The 23,395-nt window shown below is 43.3% G+C and overlaps 1 protein-coding gene across 1 annotated transcript in view; it reads right to left on the minus strand.

Moving 5' to 3' along the window:
* Positions 1 to 23,395, minus strand: part of MSH2 (mutS homolog 2) — a 99,261-nt gene that overhangs the window by 33,943 nt on the left and 41,923 nt on the right. Inside the window, exons 7-9 of the mRNA XM_075925390.2 lie at positions 15,872 to 16,071; positions 8,410 to 8,519; positions 5,230 to 5,353 (exon numbers count right to left, since the gene is read on the minus strand). Of these exons, the coding sequence (XP_075781505.2) occupies positions 5,230 to 5,353; positions 8,410 to 8,519; positions 15,872 to 16,071 (434 nt within the window). The remainder of the gene's footprint in view (positions 1 to 5,229; positions 5,354 to 8,409; positions 8,520 to 15,871; positions 16,072 to 23,395) is intronic.

The raw sequence follows: 23,395 nt of genomic DNA on the forward strand, positions 1-23,395 counted from the left end.
AAGAGGAACAAATTTTCTCCTTCCTCCTTGTGACACCCTTTTAGATATTTGAAAACCGCTATCATGTCCCCCCTTAATCTTCTTTTTTCCAAACTAAACAAGCCCAGTTCATGAAGCCTGGCTTCGTAGGTCATGTTCTCTAGACCTTTAATCATTCTTGTCGCTCTTCTCTGTACCCTTTCCAATTTCTCCACATCTTTCTTGAAATGTGGCGCCCAGAACTGGACACAGTACTCCAGCTGAGGCCTAACTAGTGCAGAGTAGAGCGGCAGAATGACTTCACGAGAAACACCCCGCATGCGTTTCTGACCGCCCTGACCTCTTTTATATTTGTGTGGAGCAATCTCTCCTGTATGGACCACACACCCTGAGTGTGAAGAGTCCCCATCTGGGCCTCCCAACCACAGTCCAACACATCAGCTTCTTGTTCTCTCAAATATGGTTGGGGATGGTATAAGATTATTGACAGGACATGGTCCAGGGTTGTCCACCAAGCCAGGGCCAACAGCAAAAAAGGTGGAACCATCACTGCCCTTTCTATGATCACAAAGAAAAAACAGTTTCTTGCCATTTCAACCAGAAAGGACATTGTCTCAACGACTTGATTACCTGCATCCTGCTTCAAAGGCCTTTTAAAATCTACACTTGAAAGAGAATCCTCTGAACTGTCATTCATGCTTAAATTCAACACTTTACACCTAAGCTTAAACAAAGACATCAATTATCTTAACCATTACAAAGATAGCTTCCCCAATTATCACCTCTAATATCATTAGCTCATAGACATTTACCTCCCCCACCATTCCCTTTCTGTTCTGAAATTTGATTTGTCCTTTTCATATGTGTTCATTTTTTTTAATTGTATCCTTTGGTATATATGGTTGTGACAATTTTCTTCCACTATTTGATCTGAGGAAGTGGGTCTGGCCCACGAAAGCTCATCACCTAATAAACCATCTTGTTAGTCTTTAAAGTGCTACATAGTCCTGTTTTTTGTTTCTTGCCCTTTCTATGGAGTGTCTTGCTGGTGTGTACACTCATGCCAGCCACAGCTGTAGGGTTTTCAACCTGAGCCAGACGAGGTGCACCACTTACATGCAAGTGGCCATATGCACCTGGATCTATAGGCACACCCTTGCAGCGGTCCTGGGTACGGTGGTGACTTGCTGATGGAGGTCCGACAGGGCCTCAAACCTCTCTTAAGGAAGCGATGCTCTGGCAGCAGTAGAATCCAGGACTGCTCCCATAAACTCTATCCTTTGATCTGACACTAAGAAAAGACTTTTTCTTTTTAATCACTAGGCCAAGTTGGAGGCAAGTGTCCAGGAGATGTACGTTGCTCTGGACCTTCAGTCTCAATGAACCTTTGATGAGACAGTCATCCAAGTAAGGGTTCATCTGTACTCCCTGATGCCTCAGGGATGCTGCAACCACCAACATGCAGTTGGTAAAAACCCTGGGGGCTGTAGACAGGCCAAAGGGCAGCACAGTAAACTGGTAGTGACTCTTTCCCACTACACACCTCAGGAAGCACTTGTGACCTTCAAAGTTTGCAATATGGAAGTATGAACCCGTGCAGTCGAGGGCAGCATACCAGATCCTGGGATCCAGGTCAGGAATGATGGAGGCCAAGGAAACCATTCAGAGCTTGAAGCGGATCAAAAATGTGTTGAGGCTGCGCAAGTCCAATATAGGCCATATGCCCCCTTTTGCCTTGGGAATCAAAAAGTAGCGGGAGTAGAAACCTCTGTTCTCAAACTCCAGTGACACCCTCACCACTCCTCCCACCTGCAGCAGCTGTGATAGCTCCTGCTTGAGAAGATGCTCATGAAAAGGGTACCTGAAGAGGTACGGGGGTGAGGGTGGAAGGTATTAGTCATGTTACGACAGTGGCTAGAACCCAACAGTCCAATGTAATATCCTTCCATGCCAGGAGGAAGAGACAGAGCCTGGAGGAGAACAGACGGGCAGGATCTTAGGAGTCTGGTATGTCGTTCACAGGTGCACAATCAAAAGGTACACTTGCCCTGGGGTTTTGTCTTGCTGGTCAATTCCTGGCCAGTCAGAAGATGGTGGTCCAGTCTCTGCTTGGGGAGTTTCAGGCTTGAACAGGCTCTCTCTTGGCGAGGATATTGGCCGGTTGGTTGGAGGGACTGGGCCTTAAACCTCTTCCTCTCAGACCCAGGGATACAGAGGCCCAGAGTTTTCAAGGCGGTATGGGCAATGAAGCTTAGTATCCTTCTGTTCCATGAACAGGGCATCAGTGTCAAACGGGAGGTCATGGATGGAGTTCTGTGCCCCTGGAGACAGGCCCAACAGGGAAGCCAGGCCACACACCTCATGGAGATAGCAGAAGCCGTAGAGCGAGCAGCAGATTCCAGAGCATCAGAAGGTTGCCAGCAACAGAATAACCCTCTTTTCCACCAAGGCTTTAAACTCCTTGAGGGGACCTTCAGACAAAGAAACCTCAAATATTGTCAGCACCTGCCAGGTGTTGACTTCATACCTGGCGAACAAAGCCCTGCGGTTCGCCACCTGCAGCTGAAAGCTGGCCAATGAATAAAGCTTTCTGCCAAACAAGTCCAGGTGTTTGGAGTCTTTATTCTTGGGGGTGGAGGCCGACTGGCCCTGGCGCGCCCAGTGGTCAACCAACTCCACCTTGAGGGAGTTGGGTAGGTATACAAGTAGTCATGGCCCCCTGCTGGGACAAAGTACTTCTGCTCTACCCTTTTGACTACAGGTGGGATGGAGGAAGAGTTCTGCCAAAGAGTCTTGGCAATTTTGGCAACCGCCTCATGCAAGGGCAAGGCTAGTCTGCCAGGTCCCGCTTGCCCAACAACTCCAAATGCAATTCCAAAGTCTCTTGCACCTCCTCAGGCCCAAACCATTAGCCACCCACCTCAGGAGGTCCTGGTGAGTTCTCAAATCTTCCAGGGGCATGGCCAGTAGAGAAGCCACTATTGCCTCATCCTGTGATGAAGAGGAGGAAGCCAAGGCAGGTTGGCCTTCATCATGAGGTGGTGGGTTGCTCACTTGCCTGAACACCCTGCTGAGAAAGGGCTGATGCCCCTAGATCCCAGTGAGGCCCCGCAAGACACTGGCAACACCGGGGTGGCCTGGGACGCTCAGGCAATGGAACAAGTAAGCTGTGGCTGAACCAGGAAGCCCCAGGGAGACCATGGGTACCATTGTGCTTGCCATTGAGATGATGGCCACGGCATGCCTTGGGACAACACCATCGGTGCCAAGGTTGATAGCACTGAGGGTTATGCCAACTGCTGCACTGGAGGAATGGAAGCCACATCTGAAGCCACACTGCAGGAGTGGATGTTTGCCAATGCCCAAGATGAAGACTGGGAGCAGCAACCCCTTCAGTACAGGTACCTCACTGACAGAGACCTCGGTAACTGAGAGCTTCCACATGTCTATGGGAGCCACAGTGCCCCAAAGATCCACTCCTCGAGTCCAGGGAACAGTGCTGGAGGGAGGAGCCATGGTGATGGGATGGGGGCCAGGATCATGGGATGGGCCTCTGCAGCCAGAGTAACTTGGCGCCGGTGAGTATCTATGGCGCAGCAAATGGTGTCAGTGTCATGGAGAGGACACCACCAACATAGCGAGTAGGGAGAATCACTGTCCCTGCAGTGCCCTTGGTGCCAGGGGACACGTGTCCAAAGGTCGGTGCGCCAACTCGAGCAATGCGGGAGACTGCACGTCATGCCCTGGTCTCTCACATACAGACCTGTGGGGACTTCCATGTGCTCTCTTCTCGATTGCCAGAGGAGTGTGGGACCGGACTGTGTCGGGTGATCAGGAGCCAAACAGCAGCTTCCCACTCTGCAGAGGGCTGGTCAGTGTCGGGAGCATGGTACTAGCATAGCAAGTATGTCCCGTACAGCCTGAAAGGCCTCCGGCGTGGAGGGAAAATGCACCTCCAACACCAAAGGTGGTGACTTGGATGCAGAGCTCGGAGCTTACTGAGTCTTCTCCAACCTGTCTGCTGGCTGGTCACTATTCTTCCCCTTGTCCTTATGAGGGGACTTGTCTCTGCTTGGCTTTCTAATGGGCTTGCCAGGGCCGTGGGCAACAAACGATGCCATGCTGCCAACACCGGCGGTGCTCTGTGCACCGAGGCACCAATATTTTATGCCAAGTCCGACGGCTGGTCTTGCAGAGCAAGCACAGACTCCATTAAGAGAACTTTAAGACAAATGCTCCACTCTTTAATGGTTCTGAGATGGAAAGACCTACAAATACAACACTTGTCCAAGATGTGTCCTTCCCCAGTTCATAGGTACATAGCAAGTTCTAATCAAACTACAACACTACAGAGGGAATGCTTGCTGGCTAAGGCTGGAGCACATTGTGACAAACACTGTCACTGGTGGTAAGAAGGAGGTGAGGAGGGCAGAGCCAGGGAGAATCCAATATAGCGCAGCATGTGTGCACCAGTCCAGAGGATTCTGGGGACCCCAGCCCCTACGGGTATTGCTCAGGGAAAAACTTCCAGCACCTATGTATGTGGCAGGCGCACACACTTACATTGAATGGACATGAGCTAGTGCTTGAAGAAGAGCTTAATATTCTGAAAGAGTGTGTAGGGTACATCTGGAACTTCCAGAATAAGTAGCAGCAGAGTCACATTAGCAAAACCATGATGTAAATACAGAACTGAAATTTAGGTTAATTGAGTTTTACTAGTTTACTTTACCACTTTATTTTCATTAAAAGAGATTATGTGAATCATTGATCAATGTGAGATGTTCACGGACTATGCCCCATAAGAAACTGTAGTCTTTAAATGTTTTCTATTCCATTTTAAATGAAGTTTTATACCACAAAAAAATAGGAATTTCCAGAATGGACACCCCCCATGACTAGATAAGAACACAATATTTCAATACACATTCCCCAAGGCTATACATAAAAATAATATCAGTAGAAAAGACTAGACAACGTTATAGTAAATACCTTCTGCACAACCCTGTAACAGATATACAGCAACTGATGAAACATTCTGAAACACCACCTTTCATAAACAGCAATTTGGGCACAAAGCTGCTTCTTATTCTCCACATATCACCTTAAGTAACACTATTAAAATCATCCAGCAGTCTAACAAATAATGAAATAATTAAAGATAAAATCATCTAAATCTTATATGGTCAGTAAATCTCAAAGAACTTTATAAATGAAGTAAGCATTAAAAGAAGTTTTACTTCACCATACCTAGTTCTCTGGCTGCAGTCTTTAGAAGTGACTGCATGTTCTCCTCTAATATGTTCATCTTCTCTCTCAACTCTGTCAGATTAGGATCAAAAGAAGCCTTCACAAGGAATTCATGATTTTCCACCTAGGAAAAGTAGAACAAGAATGAATGTAATTGTAGTAACACTTTGATTGCTACACATACATTCATTATGCAGAAGTTCAAGGTTTTTTCTTTAGTCATTTAGCTTGATTTTGGTTTATTCGTTTTTGCACATCATCACTTCACAATTAAGTGTTGTTTGTGTAATACTGTACTCTTATCTAGTAAGATTTTTTGCTCAATTGCAAATAAAGCATGGTTATGCTCCCCTTCTGGCAGGACGACCCCAATTTACTGTGTGTGATGCTCATTTCACTGGGCCCCGTGTATGCTAAGCTTTTTGAATTTAGTAAAGCATTTGATATAATCCTACAAGACCTTCTTATCAATAAAGGAGGGAAATACAATGCAGGTGGGGAAACTACAAAATGGGTGCGTAACTAACGGGATAACCACTCTCAGAGAGTAGATATTAATGGTTCGCGCTCATGCTGGAAGGGCATAACAAGTGATGGGAGATCTAGAAAACATGACTTATGAATGAAAACTGAAAGAATTAGGTTTGTTTAGTTTGGAAAAGAGAAGGCTGAGAGGGGACATGATAGCAGTTTTCAAGTACTTAAAAGGTTGCTACAAGGAGGAGGAGAAAGAAAATTATTCCCCTGAACTTATGATAGGACAAGCAGCAATGGGCTTAAATTGAAGCATGGGAGGTTTAGGTTGAACATTAGGAAAAACTTCTTAACTGTCAGGATGGTTAAGCACTGGAATATATTGCCTAGGGAAGTTGTAGAAACACCATCATTGGAGATATTTAAGAGAAGATTAGACCTGGGGTACCCAAACTTTTTGACACAGGGACCAGTAAATCCATTCACGAGCTTTTGGAGGACTGGTAACATTCATGTGCATTTTTGCACATTCATTAAGCAAATGATGAATATTCAAATGAGTTGTTTCTGGTCCTCCCAAAGCCCCCAGTGCCAGCATTAGCAAAGCTTTTGATACAGTCTCCCACAATATTCTTGCAAGCAAGTTAAGGGAATATGGATTGGATAAATGGACTGCAAGATGGATAGAAAGCTGGCTAGACCAGAGTTTCCCAAAGTTTTTACTTTAGTTGGAACCTGGTTTTTTTCAGTACTGTTTTTTGCAGCCCAAAAATATAAACGCATATGAAAAATGAATAAATTTTCAGTGTTTCACCCGGCTGCATCCTCCGCCTAGCCTGGGCCAGGGTGCCGCATGGGCACTCCAGGAGGCGGGAGCAGGTGCAGATTGGGGGTAGGGTATCTGGCTAGGAGAGAGGGTGCAAGGAGGGGTAGGGTTGCAAGGTGTCCGGTTTTGTACCAGACAGTCTGGTATTTGAGAGTTTTGTCCGGGAAACAAATTGAGAAATTACCAGACATATAAAATGTCTGGTATTTTCTAATTAGGTAAGTTTTATAATAATTAGGTGTATCAGTCCTTAGCTGCAAACTGCCTGGCTGGTAGATGTGCTCATGCTGCGTGAGTATGTCTACCTGCCAGGCAGTTCGCAACTACTCGAGGGAAGGTATTGGGGGGCGGGGAGGGGGGGGCGGGGAGGGCAAAATGAAATCCCCAGAGCCAGACTCACTTGGCATGCAGGGTCTGCATGTGCCCGGATCAGTCCCACTCCTCCCCCCCCTTCTCCTCCCGATCTCCCCAGTCCAGCCCTGCTGCCCCAATCCAGCCCTGCTTCCGGCAGCCGGTTACCCCCCGCCTCCTACCAATCTTCCCCAGTCAGCCCTGCTCCCCCAACAACCCCCCCAGCCCTGCTGCCCCCGTCCAGCCCTGCTTCCGGCAGCTGTTTCTCCCGTTCTCCTCCTCCTGATCTCCCCCAGCCAGCCCTCCCGCCCTCCGTCCAGCCCTGCTTCCACCGCCTGCCCTCCCCGATCTCCGTGGGACAGCCCCACTGCCCCCAACCTTGCTTCCCAGCGACTGGTTTCCCCTCCCCCCTCGCTCCCCCCCACCACACCTCCTCCCAGCCCGCCCGGCTCTGCTCCCCTCCCAGCAGCCATGCTGAGGCCTGGTATTTTTTTCCCCGTGGCCCAGTACCGGGCCACGACCCATAGTTTAGGAAACACTGGATTAGACAAACACTTATCAGGGATGATCTAGGGTGCTTTGTCCTGCTATGAGTACAAGGACTGGACTTGGTGACCTCTTGAGGTCCCATCCAGTTCTAGTAATCTGTGATTTTAAATAGATTCTAATCACTGTCTCTTGCTAGAATTTCCTCCTGAGACTGGCACCAACTTGGTCCAACTGCCTAGCCCCTGAGAGTAGTACAGTTTCATCAGACTTCCCTATAACTTAAATATACCTTTTCCCACAACTCCAGCCTCATGGGAACTCTGGGTTTACCTCTTTAGAGATACGTAGTGTTCCATATTCTCTGTATGGAATAGACAGATGGATGGACGGACTGACTCACGGACAGACAGATGCAAAACTCTCTAAAAAGTATATATACATTTATACTTAATAAGTTACTCGAATATCCGTCTAATTGTAGCAACTTAAAATGTTCTATGGCAATACATTTTATCTTCTAGAGCAGGGGTGGGCAATACTTTTGCGGGGGGGGGGGGGGCACTTAATGAATTTTGCTATGTGGTCATGGGCGGATGGGGTCTGGGGAGGAAAGGGCAGAGCTGGAGACTAGCCTCTCCCCGGAGTTGTCTGGGGCGGTGGGCTTTAAATTAGAAACACAACAAAGGGCTCACGGCTTCCGGCCCTGCTGCTACTGCATTGCCTGGCAGCTGCAGGCTATTTAAAAGACTTGTGATTCTGGCCCCTGCCAAGGTAGCACCATGACTGAGAGATCTCGAAATAGGATCCTGTTGTCTGAGCCACCGTCTGGAAATTCAGTTGCCTGGGCAGCAGCCAGATGCAGTTCATGTATCAGATCAAAGTGTTAGGCAAGCCAGATCTGGGCCCCGGGCCGCATCTTGCCCAGCCCTGTTCTAGAGCTACCAATTTTTAGATTAAACATTGAGCGTCTTAAACAAGAGTGAACCAAGCCAGTATAGGTCAGCACAATGCTTCATACTTTTTAAGAAACTATGCCATACCTTGTTCATGTCTAAAGTTGTTTCTATCATTTCCTGAAACTTGGAGAAGTCGGAGCTGAGATCGTTAAGAGGCATTACAAATACTGTCAGCAACAACATCTGATGTGTTCCTGTCAAAGAACAAAGTGTGATAAGTCATTATTTCTCTAAATATTACAAATTAACTTACCATCCTAAAGCAAAATAGCACCATCACACAACTAACGAGTAGTCAATTTTCACTACGCTGACATTTATATTTCTGTAAAGCCAGCATGTTTTCTGGATTGCAACTGTAATCCTATACAACAGCTAACAACAAACACTTCATATCAGTAAATAAATGTTTACATTTTTGCGATTATGAGGTGTAATTTAGTCACAGCACCTAAAGTTACATCAGTATTACTAATACGAATTATCCCACAATTGTGATTAAGTATAGAATAATAAGGTTTGCATCTGAATATGATATACTCCTTTCATGTTCACAAGTAACCTCAGTGCACTAACAGGTAAAGATAGTACTATCTACTGGCTTTTTACCAGAACTTTCCCTTTCCTTATCAACATATTTAGAGAAACCCTAGTCTTTTTTCCATTTCACTTTCACACACACAATATAGTAAAGAATAAAATTGTGAAGCATGTAGAAGAACATAATTTGTTGGACAAAAGTCAACATGGTTTCTGTAAAGGGAAATCCTGTCTTACTAATCTATTAGAGTTCTTTGAAGGGGTTAACAAGCATGCAGATAAGGGGGATCCAGTAGATATAGTATACTTGGATTTTCAGAAAGCCTTTGACAAGGTCCCTCACCAAAGGCTCTTGTGTAAATTACATGGCCAAGGGATAAGAGGGAAGGTCCTTTCTTGGATTGCGAACTGGTTAAAAGACAGGAAACAAAGGGTAGGAATAAATGGTAAATTTTCAGATTGGAGAAGGGTAACTAGTGGTGTGCCCCAAGGGTCAGTCCTGGGACCAATCCTTTTCAACTTATTCATAAATGATCTGGAGAAAGGGGTAAGCAGTGAGGTAGTAAAGTTTGCAGATGATACCAAACTGTTTAGGATAGTCAAGACAGAAGCAGACTGTGAGGGACTCCAAGAAGATCTCACCAAACTGAGTGATTGGGCAACAAAATGGCAAATGAAATTTAATGTGGATGAGTGTAAAGTAATGCACATTGGGAAAAATAACCCCAACTATATGTACAGTATGATGGGAGCTAATTTGGCTACGACAAATCAGGAAAGGGATCTTGGAGTTATCGTGGACAGTTCTCTGAAAACTTCCACGCAGTGTTCAGCGGCGGTCAAAAAGGCAAATAGGTTGCTAGGAATTATTAGGAAAGGGATAGAAAATAAGACACAGAATATCTTACTGCCCCTGTATAAAACTATGGTACGCCCACATCTTGAATACTGTGTACAGATGTGGTCTCCTCACCTCAAAAAAGATATTTTGGCCTTGGAAAGGGTTCAGAAAAGGGCAACTAAAATGATTAGGGGTTTGGAGCAGGTCCCATATGAGGAGAGGTTAAAGCGACTGGGACTTTTCAGTTTAGAAAAGAGGAGACTGAGGGGGGATATGATAGAGGTATATAAAATCATGAGTGGTGTGGAGAGGGCCGATAAAGAAAAGTTATTTATTAGTTCCCTAAATAGAAGAACTAGAGGACACCAAATGAAACTAATGGGTAGCAGGTTTAAAACTAATAAAAGAAAGTTCTTCTTCACACAGCGTGTAGTCAACCTGTGGAACTCCTTGCCAGAGGAGGCTGTGAAGGCTAGGACTATAATAGAGTTTAAAGAGAAGCTAGATAATTTCATGGAGGTTAGGTCCATAAAAGGCTATTAGCCAGGGGATAAAATGGTGTCCTTGGCCTCTGTCTGTCAGAGGTTGGAGAGGGATGGCAGGAGACAAATCGCTTGATCATTGTCTTTGGTCCACCCTCTCTGAGGCACCTGGTGCTGGCCACTGTCAGTAGACAGGATACTGGGCTAGAAGGACCTTTGGTCTGACCCAGTACGGCCGTTCTTATGTTCTAATATTAACCACTAAGAAGTAACTGATTGCTGCTCTAAATGATCTAGATATAGGACATATTTATCAGAATTATTTCTACTCTATAACATCTGAAAAAAATTGATGGGAACACCCTCATTTTGAAAAGAGTGAGCTGTTGGATCTGTTTTGAAATTGATGCCCTCTCTTTCAATTCTAGAATCTGGATTTTGTATTTATTTAGCCGCGAACCACAACCCATCTTTTTGTCCTCACGTAGTTGGAGAGGTAAATGGTTTCATTTCCACAAAATCCAACACCACTCTGCCACCTCTTGATTTCTTTGGGACAAAAGTGAGGGGAAGAAACATATACTTCCTCAGTGTCGGTCTCCTGGTTTGAACACTCAGATCCCATTAGGTGCTGGACAGCTTTCAGCATAGGGGTGTGCATCTAAGAATTTACTGATTTTGTGTACTGAATTGTATTTGATCTGTGACATGGAGATCTCCCTGGGAATTATCTACAGAAACTGTCTTTAAGATTTGTCTATGGGAGCAGTAAATTGAAGTTTCCCTTTTAATTCCTCCCATATATCTTCCCTCACCCCCTCAAAAAACAAAACTAGTGCACAGTGCAAATAACAGCAGTGACATGTGACAAAGTTTGAAAAGCTCACTTCCAGTAAGGCAAACTGGGAGCATATTCTCTGCACCTACTTTTGCCTATAATAGTGGCATGAACTGAGATGGCAGGCAGTATCTTGGTGCCCTCCAATCCATTTGTTCTGCTTCCATTCATCCCCAATTCTCAGTAGTGCAGAACTTGCAATGGGAAAGTTACATTAATCAGGCTCTTCAACCTATGGGGTTAAACTACTCCAAAAATATTCTCAGGTCCCAAAAGACTGCTGGACTTCAGTATCACAATGTATATGCTGAATGAGGAAAGTTCTCACTATCTTCTGTTAAGTTCTGCAGACCTTACCATCAGTATTCTGTTTAAAACATCTCAAACTTTTGAATTGTCTAGATTGCAAACTGCTTGAAAGTCATTCTTTTTCACAAATTGTATTATTTAATGATGTACCACAAGTCCTTGAAGCAGTAGTAAATTGCTTCTTACACTTCATTCAACACCTCAATATTTTTCAGGAGTTAAACTGTGTGTAATCTGGGTACCAAGCGGTGTTTAATACCCCCTCCCCCTCCACACACAGAAGACACTCCGCTAACTCAAGCCAGCAAATGCTAAAAGGTGCACAAGCTAGGAGACTAGACAATTCAGGAGATCACTATCAGCATTTCATGAACTCCAGTCTATCCAAGGTACACAGTGACCTGTCATTTCCATCTAAAGGCTATTAAATAAGCAAAATAAAAAGAGTTTATCTTTTTCAAGAACTGGTGTTCAAGCTGTGTTGTTCACACCCATTCCATTCTAGGTGTGCATGCGCGCCACATGCTCCAGTGGGAGCAGTTTTTCCCCCTCAGTATTATCCACAGGGAACCAGCTCTGGCACCCTCTGGAGTGCTGTGAGTATGCCATAATATAAGAGGTGCTTGCCAGCTCCCCCACCTTCAGTTCGTTCATTTTGGAAACTGACAGTGTGGAAGGAGGGTAGGTCATGGAACAGACATGAGCGACAAATCTCAAAAGAACATCATCTACGAAAAAAGGGAATTGTCATTTATTGAAGTTCTGTCATGTCTGTTGTGAAAGCCCACTCGTAGAGTTCAGGCACCCTTAGCAGCCTTCCTTGCTCATGTCCATTCTATTCAAAGTGACTCCCAAGCAATACCTCCAGAGGTGGACATGGCGACTGCAACACATCTGAACCGAATGCAGTATCGTTCCTGGCCTGCTGAATGATATCATAGTAGGCCATGAACATGTGCATCGAAGATCACATTGTGGACCTCCCAATGTCCTGGATTAGGACATGAGCCAGAAATGGACAATTATTTTAATCTAAGTAGTCTGGAAAACAACTTTAAAGAGCAATGCAAAAAGACACAGCAGCACAGAGAAAAGAAATATGCACCAATATATTGGAAGTAGGCAGAGTTTTAAATTGTGGAATTTAAGTTACACTGCAAAGCCAAGAATTCCAGTCCATCCACAATCTGACTAATATGGAGGCAATTGTGTTTCTCCTTCCAAAGAGCTGAAGGAACATGAATTGTGATACATATTCATTTTTTATTTAAGAGAACTCAGGAAAACAAACCTGAACTAATTTGGAGAAATAAGATGAAGTAAGGATGTGGTAGGGATTAGATAAACAGAATGTGAAATAATTTCTCTTCTCTCAAAGTGGCATCATCAATTTTTCATGGACTGGTTAACACAAAGCAGAATCAACACAGTGAAATAACCTCAAAATATTGTTAATTCTGAATACCTGATAAATGATCACAATTAATTTAAGTAGCAGTAAAAATTCACCATGTTTAAAAGAATGAATAAAGTTTAATGATACAATTTAAATAACGATGTTAGATGGCCATGTTTTACAAATCTAAAGCCACAATGTAAAAATTCACAATAAAAGTCAAATTTAAGATTAAAAAAATACTGAATTTCTTTTGCCTGTGAATCACATAAAAGACACTTTTAAAATAGTTTAAATAATCATTTTCATTCTAGTTTTGTTACTTAGATTTAAGGCATGATGATACAAGATTTAATAAACTCAGTGAACAATGAATTATAAAAATAGTTCTCATTCACACTCTTTACATATATAATATATCATGTTCGTGAATAAGTGAAAGAAGCTTTAGCAAGAAACTCAAAATTAAACTCCATTTGTCACACTTTGCATTTATTTTTCATTTTATAATCCTATCAACAAATTCTCTGAATATAATTCCCATTATCAAAGTAAGCAAGCTGTGCACATACAGAGGAAGAGAAGAATTGACCTATAACAACTCCAAAAGTGAAAAGGAAAGGAATGAACCCATCGCATCACCTACCTCTGATCTCCGCATTTTTATTTAATGAAACCACAATTCCACGATTGCCACAATTTTAAGGTTACTATAGCAAAAAGGTTTACTATGTCTATCAACTAAAATTAAAAATACTGTGTTACTGCACAGAAAATTGAAAGGTAAGAGCACTTTACATCTCTTCAAACATTAAGAAATTAAATTTTTGGCTGCTAAAATCAACATCTCTACTAATAATTTGCATAGTTCATAAAATTAAGACCAGCAATGTAAATAACTGCTTTACATCCTCCAGGGAAAAGTAGTCACAGTTGCCAGCTTAACAGTTTGATTGATCTTCTTCCCAAGAATCATTAAATCAGGAAACAAAAATCCTGAAATGTGTCAGATTCTCAAACTTACCAAAAATTATTTTCATATTCCACCTCTTCTGGTCTCAACAAACAAATGGATAGGAAAATGATCAGATCAAGGCTGACAAATACCATAACAGAATTGCACCTATCTGCACTCCATCAGCATCACTTCAACTGATCCCGGGCTCCTAATGTGCTGCCCCTTTGAGGCACCAGAGCGGCATTTCCAAGGGGTAGTGCAACGCAGAGCCCCAGATAAGCTGGGCACTCCAGCTGATCCGGGACTCTGTTTTGCGTTGCCCCTTTGATGCACTGCCACAGCACTTCAAAGGGGGAGCACTACATGGAGCCTGGGGTCAGCTGAGGACTCTAGCTGATCCCAGGCTCCATGCAGCACTGCCCAGTTGAAATGCTGCCGCAGAGTTTCAAAGGGGAGGCATGTGCAATTAATCACAATTACATTGTTTAATCGTGCGATTAATCGTGATTCAATTTTTTAATCACTTGACTGCCCTACTTATTTTATTAAATATGATATTCAAGTTAATTAACAAAAATCCTAGAAAAATGCTGCTTTTTATCAACTTTTTAACTGATAAACAAAGACAGGAGTCACAAATGATTCATGGAATATACTGTGATCTTATTTTACTTAAAGAAGGGTGTCCACACAAAGGCAGACCCACTCAAAGGTGTAATCTCTACTGGAAGCTCTCTACAGAGACATACAGAAAAGACTGAGACTCTTCTGGAACCTTTGTTTGCTGCTTCATTGTGTTTCTTTTCTTTTTTTAAATACTCACTTAAATTGTGAGCGATTTACTTGTCATAATCATGGTGTTCTATCAGGCATGGTAAGAATTCCATAAGACTAAGATAATTGGGACCACATCCCTTAACTGGCATAAACAGCTGAAATTAAGATTAAGCCTACTATTTCACCTGTCTCCCTCCCAACTACAGATTTTTAGTAATTTGGGGAATAAACTTACTTGGTGCTCAACATTTTTTGGGGAAAAAAAACCCACCTTATTCACCTCTAGAGTATGCATAAACATACATATTACAAGGACTTTTCCATCATTTTGTAAAGTCTTGTCGGTAACACAAGGACATTTTTAGTGAGACTGAGTCAAAATCTACCTTTTTAGTAATCTTCACTTTCCTAAGGGGAAAAATGCCTGCTTTCAATATGATCTGATAGTAACTTAATATGGTGGTCTATGTAACCACATTTTAATCTGTAGTAGCTATATGAATTTTCCATGGTTAAACAGGTTTGCAACGGATTACACTTTACCCTGAATACTAGGCTCATATATATATGTAAGCCCATTTCCCATATAAGTGTTTGACAATATATCTTACTTTATGATGTTCTCCTTCCCTTTTCATACTGTACTACAATTTATCAAGAAAAAGAAACCTATTTTTGTTTATGGGCACTGAATACCTTCAGCTATTATCAGACAAATACCCAATTTCATTTTTCTCTTAGTCATTATGGCTATAGTAGTCTCAGTTTTTGCCTGAAGTAATTAATATAAGCTCCCCTTCTAATAAAAATCAGATACTGCCAGCTGTTATTGACTTAAGGTGTGAAAAAGCTTTACCACATTAGTTTTTAATTAAAAAACAAAAAAAGTATTGACAGTTATTCCGCTAACGTTTTCACTTCTTATGAAGTTTTACTTTATTTAAACACTCACTAGTAGAGAATTACTAAATTCTACAACTAAAAAGTTTCCTTCAAAAAAGTCAACAATAACCATGGTGTTACTTCCAAATAAGCAAACAAATTATTGTATTTAATTTTATTTTTCAAGAACGAACTCTCAAGACAGAATGGTTTATGGGATTTTTCTCCCTAGCAGTCATGATTGAACTTTCTCTCTTCACCACCTATCTGTTATAAAGTGTTTTTGCAAAACGGATACTGTACCATTTGGGACATTTTTATTTCTATTCACTTGTCCAATTCATCTGCAAAGTATCTCTAATGTTACAGAATTGCAACACACTTCCAATTCCCTTTCAATTTTACTGCCTTCATCAAAATAGGCTATCAAATTAATCTTCCAAAATCCATTCTCTACTTCTTGCCAATATCAATATACCACAAAAGATAAAACATTTAAAATAGGAGATGGGAGGCATGTTACCTTCATGTTTTTCCAGTGCCTGTACGACATTAGGCAGTTGGTTAACAGCTTGATACATGCGGTAACAATCTTGTAGTGTTGCTACCTGTCTTTGAAATTTCTTGGCTAGCCGGTTGAGATCTGGAAAACGACGTAGATGCTCTTCTTGAAGGCACTGCCGTAGCTCTGTGTCTACCACAAAGGTCTCAACTAAATTTAACCTATATAAAAGATCAAAAGAAGAATGATTGCAAATTCACAAGTCTTTGTTATTGGTACAGGTTGAACCTCCCTTTTCTGGCACCGTTGGGACCTGACCGGTCCCGAATGAGAATTTACCCGGCCAGGGGAGGTGTTCCTACCATCTACCCGGAGCCAGCCCCCTGCCTCTGGGCCCCACTACTCCCTCCCCAGCTGGACTGTCCCAACTCCAGGCTGCCATGGGCAAAAACAGTTCTCCAGCCCTAGCACTGGCCTCGCGCTGCCACGGATGGCCAGGTTTCCCCAGCTCCACGTTGCTGTGGGCGGCTACAACCCTTCAGCTCCTGGCTTTGCACTACTGCGAGTGGCCGGGCTTCTTCAGCTCTGCACTGCGTGTCTGGGTAAGGTTCCCTGGCCCTGCACTGCCAGGCTTCTCCAGTCCTCAGATGTTGCAGGCAGCTGAGGTTCAGCAACTCCTGGTTCTGCAAGGTTCTCTGGGCTCGCACTGCTGCAGGCTGCTAGAGTTCTACGACCCCAGTGCCAGCACTGCTGCGGGGCTCCTCCAGCCCTGCTGCCCCAGTCCTGACCGGGCTGCTGGCCCTCCTGCCATTAGGTCCCAGACTCTCTGGTCCAGGAGCCAGACCAGAGAATGCTGGATTTCAGAGGTGTAACCTGTATATCATAATGGAAAGCTTTACTGAACTACAGAAATGTAAGTATAGAAGACCCTTTTAGTTTAATTAAACCCAGAACTAGTAAAATTATGACATTACATACGAAAAGGCTCAGCAAATACATTTTTAAATCCACATTGCTAAAAAAAAACGTGTACTACTCAATTGCTAGTAAATGTTAGACATTTTTCAAATACATAAAAGGTTGTTGCAAGAAGAAAGGAGAAAAATTGTTCTCATTAATCCTTGAGGATAGGGCAAGCAGCAATAGGCTTTAATTGCAACAAGGGCGGTTTAGTTTGGATATTAGGAAAAAACTTCCTGTCAAGTTGGTTAAGCACTAGACTACATTGCCCAGGGGCTTGTGTGGTCTCCATTATTGGAGATTTTTAAGAGTTGGGGATGTTCTAAATTAAAGGGTGGGGAACCCACAGCTTGTCCTGATCTGGCCCACGAGGCTCAGGGCTCAGTCCCACCCCGCAACAGTGCAAGCCACCACTGGTGCTCCAGCCACGCAGGAAATGCCATGACTGAAGTATCAGCACTAGCTCCCCACTGAGGGGGCGGGAAGCCCTGAACCTTGCGGACCAATCAAGGAAAGCCGCAAGACCACAGGCTCTGCCTGGAAAGAGGGAGGAAGTGCTCCCTGCAGGCACTGTTTCCTGTCACTCCCACTCTCTGGGAATCGTGGCCAATGACAGTGGCCCCCACACCACTCTAGCACCCTCTCTCCTGGACCCCAATCCTGCACCTTCCTCCCTCTTAGCCCCCACACCTCCACCCCTGCACATCCTCCTCCTGCTCAGATCCCACACTCCAACCCACAGCCCACTTCCTGGCAACCCCCTCCCACACAGTGAACCCTTCATTTTTGGCCCCATTCCAGAGCCTAGGGTAGGCCACAAAATCTAGTAGCCCTGAGCCTTCAAAAGAGTCAATCCAGCACATGGGGTAAGCCCTCTGTCTTTCACACATACCCATGGGGCTGGAGTTTGAAGGGAGTATTTTTGACCTGTTTCTCTGCTGGGGGGGGTCACATCTGTGAGGGTTTTTCCCCCCTCCTTCTTACTTGAAGGGCCAGGTCAGGGAGGGTTATGGGGGTTTTTTTCTTCTCACTTATGCGTGGCTCCTGACTGATTTTTCTGAGTGTCAGTGGTCCCCGTCCCAAAAAAGGTTCCCTGCCCTTGTTCTAAAGAATACTTAGTCCTGCCATGAATGAAAACGACTGGACTAGATGACGTTTCATGTCTCATCCAGTGCTACAATTCTAGAATTCCCCACCGCAATAAAGGTGAGAAAGCTCACAATACATCTAAGATCAACCCTTACTCTCACAAAAACACAAAAGAAGTCCTCCAGCAAAATTAGGGAAGACATTATTAATATTTCTAATATTAATCCTAATATTTCAAATAAGCTTTGAACATGTTCACCCTTTGAGCATAAAACATAAACCTTCCTCACAAAACAAAGCAGCAAAACAAGAACACAATCCCCTCTTTGCAAAATCCTTTTATTTCAATTAAGACTAATAGCAACTGGAAGATAATTAGCAGCTTCATCTTTGTAGTTTAATTACTTAAACACTGTTTACATTCCTAAATTGTCAGTTTTTCAATGCTTTTACTGAACCACCACCTGCAAAAGACTAGCTTTTCCAAGATTTAAATTTAATAATAGCTTGATTGCATTCACCTAAAAATAATTTTAGTCTGACTGAAGCTTCAGTTGTGTAAAGTTAAACTTGTCAGTGGACATGCTATTAACTGTCACTTTAGTCTTCATTTAGAGTGTGACCAATTCAAAAGTACTCATAGTTAAAAGAGTAATCCTGTGGCACCTTAGAGACTAACAGTTTTATTAAGGCATAAGTTTTTATGGGAAAATGCCCTTCATCAGGTGAATTGGAGTGTAAGTTACAGAAGAAGGGATACATATAAGGAAGAAGTTATGCTTGTACCCTAACAAATCTGTTAGTCTCTAAGTTGCCACAGGAATCCTCGTTATTGCAGATACAGACCAACACAACTACCCCTCTGAGACTTCGCACAAGACAGTTAGAAAATCAGTCAGGCAAGAGCAAGCACTGCCCATCTTCCTTTATTAGCATGAAATATGGGAAGTAGAAAATGAAATTCTCCAAACCAGCTCCTCTTTTCTTACATTTTTGAAATTTTGTAAAAATATGTAAAATATTCTTAATGGGCTGTAAGGCCAGCCGTGGTTCTGCCATCCTCTCACAAGTAAGGAAGAATGGGTTATATTTTTCCATTACACAACATACTATATATTTGTTATACTAAATATGTACTTATTTATATATAAAGTACAATTTGTAAGCATAGCTTTTACTGTAATGTGTCACTCCGTTAATATCTTTTACATATTTTGTATACTCTAGCACTTGCAAGAAAAAATGCTTGTTTTTTTCCTTGTACACCGAACTATTCATTGGTTACATTAATCATCACAGAATCATAGAACACTTTAGAATTGGAAGGGATCTCGAGGGGTCATCAAGTCCTCATGGCAGGACCCAGTACCATCTAGACCATCCCTGATAGTTGTCTATCCAACCTGCTCTTAAATATCTCCAGAGATAGAGAGTCTACATCCTCCCTAGGCAACTTATACCAGTGTTTAACCACCCTGACAAGCCCTCTGCTTCTTGTCCTATCCTCAGATAGGTCAGGTATAACTCTTTGTTCTAATATGTTTGAGTAATGTAACATTTTAAGTTGAACTACTTGCAGGAAACAGACACTGCAACCTAACACCTACCTTAGCTGCTTGTTAAATCATATCAACATGTAAGTGGCCAGTGACTAGACTTCAATGTTAATACTGTTTTAAGAGGTATGTGGGAGGATGAAGGCACAGAACTTTCACTGTATTACTGTTATTTCTTTGCAGGCTTGGAGCAGACGATAACGGTTTGAATTACATATTAATAGGTATCTTTGCAGCTAGCAGCTTTAGAAATGTAATTTTCTTAAATAAAGGTTAGCGACTAGAACAAGATTGCAGAATACAGGTTTTTTTATATTTGAAGATTTCAATGCAGATATTTTTGTGCTGTAGAAGCGGTTTATCCAGACTGTTCTTATGAAGCCAAAGTATTATGTTAAACCTACTGAACAAAATCAATGAGTCACTTAGGGAATACATCTTAATCATTTTTACTTCCTGACTCAACTATTACTTCATAAACGTGCAATTACTTAAGATCTAGACCACGAGACTATAAATAAAGCCAAGACTTTGGATATCGTGGAAATGGTGTGCCAGGGAAAGCTGGTACACATTTTTATTTAGAAAGAAGTTAATTATTTTTATTTTATTATTTTCAAACCAGCTTATTAAAAACTTTAGCACATAGACAGATCTAATGGGAAGTAGACTGGGACCCTCTTACGGTATCGCTGTTAAACCTATGTCACTATTGTAAGAATTAACCTGAATCGCTGTAATGACTTAAAGCTTGAACAGACAGAACTCAAAACAAAATGTCTTCATGCACATTAATCTGAAAGCCATGTCAACTTTAGCTTAATGCTGAACTTTTCTTTGTAAAAAATACTATTAAAGATGCAAGGAAGGGTAAGAGATAGAGACACTCATCTGTCCTTTAACTAGAGGTCAAAACATCCTCCATAGGTCAATACAGGTTGAACTTCCCAAATCCGGGATTCTCTGGTCCGGGAACATTCGAGGGCTAGGATGTTACTGGACCAAAGAGCACCCGGAGCCAACTGAGACAACGCGAGAACTGGATAGGCCCGGCTAGGCCAGCAACATCTGGGGAGCCCCCATCCTGGCCAGGGAACTCCCAGGAGCAATGGGGCCAAGCAGTGGCTGGGGAGTTTTGGTGTTAGCAGGGCCAGGCGGTGGCTGGAGAGCCCCAGCTTCTGCCAGGGAACCCCATGTCCTTCATGCCCACTGGAGTACAGGGCAGCAACAAAGGTCCTCCATTTCTGTCTATCTCTGGCCAGCCTCTCAATAGTGCCCCAAGTGTAATTCATGCTCATTTCTACTTCAACGGTGCGGCACCATGTCGTCTTGGGACATCCTCGTTTCCGCTTCCCTTCAGGTGTCCAGTGCACAGCAATCTTTGTGATGAAGCTTCCATCTTTCCTGAGCCATGTACCCAATCCATCTCCAGCATCTTTTCATGATGATGGTAGCCATGACATCTTGTTTACACAGCGCAAGCAGGTCCTGATTTGAAATTATTCTTGGCCAAAAAATACAGAGGATCCTCCAAAGTCTTCTGGTGTGAAAAGTCGACCATTTATCGAGGTTGTACTCTGTCATCTGCCAGCATTCTGATTCATATAATAGTGCTGATAAAACACAGCTCTGATAAAATGTCAGTTTGGTAATGGATACTGTATTGTGATGACTTCCATACAGCATTCAGACTCATGAAGACATTTCTGGCTTTACTGAGTCTGTTGTGGATATCACTTCTGATGACTCCATCTTACCTGATAATACTACCCAAGTATGTTAAGTTCTCTGAGACAGGTCATGGCCATCGATCTTAAATGATGCTGGTGCCTCAATATTTAGGGTCATGACTTCTGTCTTCTTCTGGCTAACTCTTAGTCCAACCTGTTTTCCGAAGATACAAGGTCAATTTGTCTTCTCTGCATATGACGATGCGCATGGGAGAGCAGCACGAGGTCATCAGCAAAATCAAGGTCCTCCAATTTGGAGAACATAGTCCATCCAATGCCTCCTGGCTCATCCTCTGCCGCACGCCACACAACCCAGTCCACGATCAAGCCAAAGAGCATCGGAAACATGACGCACCACTGCCCCACTCCAGTCCCAACCCCGAAGCGCAGACCACCGTTCCCCACGCTGCACACAAAATTGCTATAAAAAGCACCCAATGAGCAGCACCACTTGCCGTGGCACTCTGCACTCTCTCAGAACACGCCAAAGACCATCCCCACAAATGCTGCCAAAGGCTTCCCCAAAATCAACAAAGCTGATGAACAACTGCCTCTGCCATTCAATGCATTGCTCAATGATGTTACACAGTACAAAAATTTGATCTACACACCCCCTTCCTTTACGAAAGCCAGCTTGTTCTTCCCTCAGTGATTAATCAACAGCATCTACAATCTGCTGAATAATGACCTTAGCAAGGATCTTGCTTGGCACTTAAGAGAGTGACGCTGCACCAGTTGTTAGTCATTGAATGCTCTCTTCTTGGGTATCTTAATAATAATTCCATTTGTCCATTCCTCTGGCACCTGCTTCCCTTCCCATATTGCTGTAAGAGCCTTTGGAGAATAGTGGCTGCAAGTTCTGAGTCTGCCTTGAACAGTTCAGCATTGACATCCAAAATGTTAGCACTGCCCTCACATAAAAATATTGACTGTGGAGCCTTTAAGTGAAGATTTCTAGATTTTAATGAAGAGCTACACTTTAGGCTATACTGGATGGACATAAATCTTGTACAGACTAGAAATTGCAGTGTTCAGGCACACTGTTTGTGGGAAGGAGGACATGCTGTCTCCCACTAATGGTATGCCTACACTACAAAGTTAACTGCAGCCGCCGTATGCTGACATAAGTCAGTTGTGCATGTCCACACTTCACTCCTGTGTTGGTATTGCACACTCATTAGCAGTGTTTGCGTCAATGTAACTACCCCACTGTGCAAAATCTCTACCATTTAGCAGACGATGTTTTGGAAAACGTTTGCAACGCCTTAGGGGACAAAACATTCATACATGACTGGGAATATGGTTTGAAAACCCATGTTGCAGTTTTTACTATATCCCATGCTATTTCATGCTTCTTTTCAAAAGCTTACCAAGCCTGCACTTCCACCATTTCTAGAGAAGCACTGTTCTTGCACACCTCTACACTACTGCAGTGAGCACTGAGAACACAATGTACCTGATCCTGAAATATTTCCAGAACTACCAGAGGAACCATGGTGCAGAATATGATAATTCCTTTTAAGAAGCTTGGCTGAAAGCCATGAAAAAACAATTCTTGATTGCTGCGAGCAATCACTGCACAGCTAAACATAGTGGAGCACTGGTTCTGATCCTGAGCAACAAGCACTGTGATGATGTACAGGATGGTAAGCAGCAGCTATAGCACTTTGGGATGCGCAAGGTCACTTTCCCGGCATCGTGTGCACAATTTGCTCCAGCCCTCAAGCACAGGGACACCAAAATGAGAGCTGCCAGGATGTAGGGAAGCAAGTGGTGATTGTTCCACAGAAGCTTGTGATGTTAGAGTGCTACCAATCAATTAGGAATCAATTTGGCATTAGGAAATCCACCATAGGGGTTGCAGTGACCCAAATGTTGCCACTAACTGCCTTCTGCTAAGAAGGACAGTGACTCCAAACATTGTGCAAGTCATAGTAAATGGTTTTGCTGCAATGGGATTCCCAAACTGCGATGGGGCACTAGATGGCACATCGCTCTCTAACTCGCACCTGGACTACCTTGCCACAGAGTACACAGGGCTGCATTTGTGTGGTGTTGCAAGCACTGCTGGATTACTAAGAACATTTTACAGACAAACACATCTCCAGGAGTGCATTCATCCAGTCCATTTGCCCTTTGTCCATTTTCGCCTGCAGATCTGCACCCAGAAGACAGCTGGTGGAACCTGGGGAGTATGCAGCAAGCTGCCT

The sequence above is a fragment of the Pelodiscus sinensis genome, chromosome 3 (genome assembly GCF_052426305.1).
Source record: "Pelodiscus sinensis isolate ZL-2025 chromosome 3, ASM5242630v1, whole genome shotgun sequence".
NCBI lineage: Eukaryota > Metazoa > Chordata > Testudines > Trionychidae > Pelodiscus > Pelodiscus sinensis.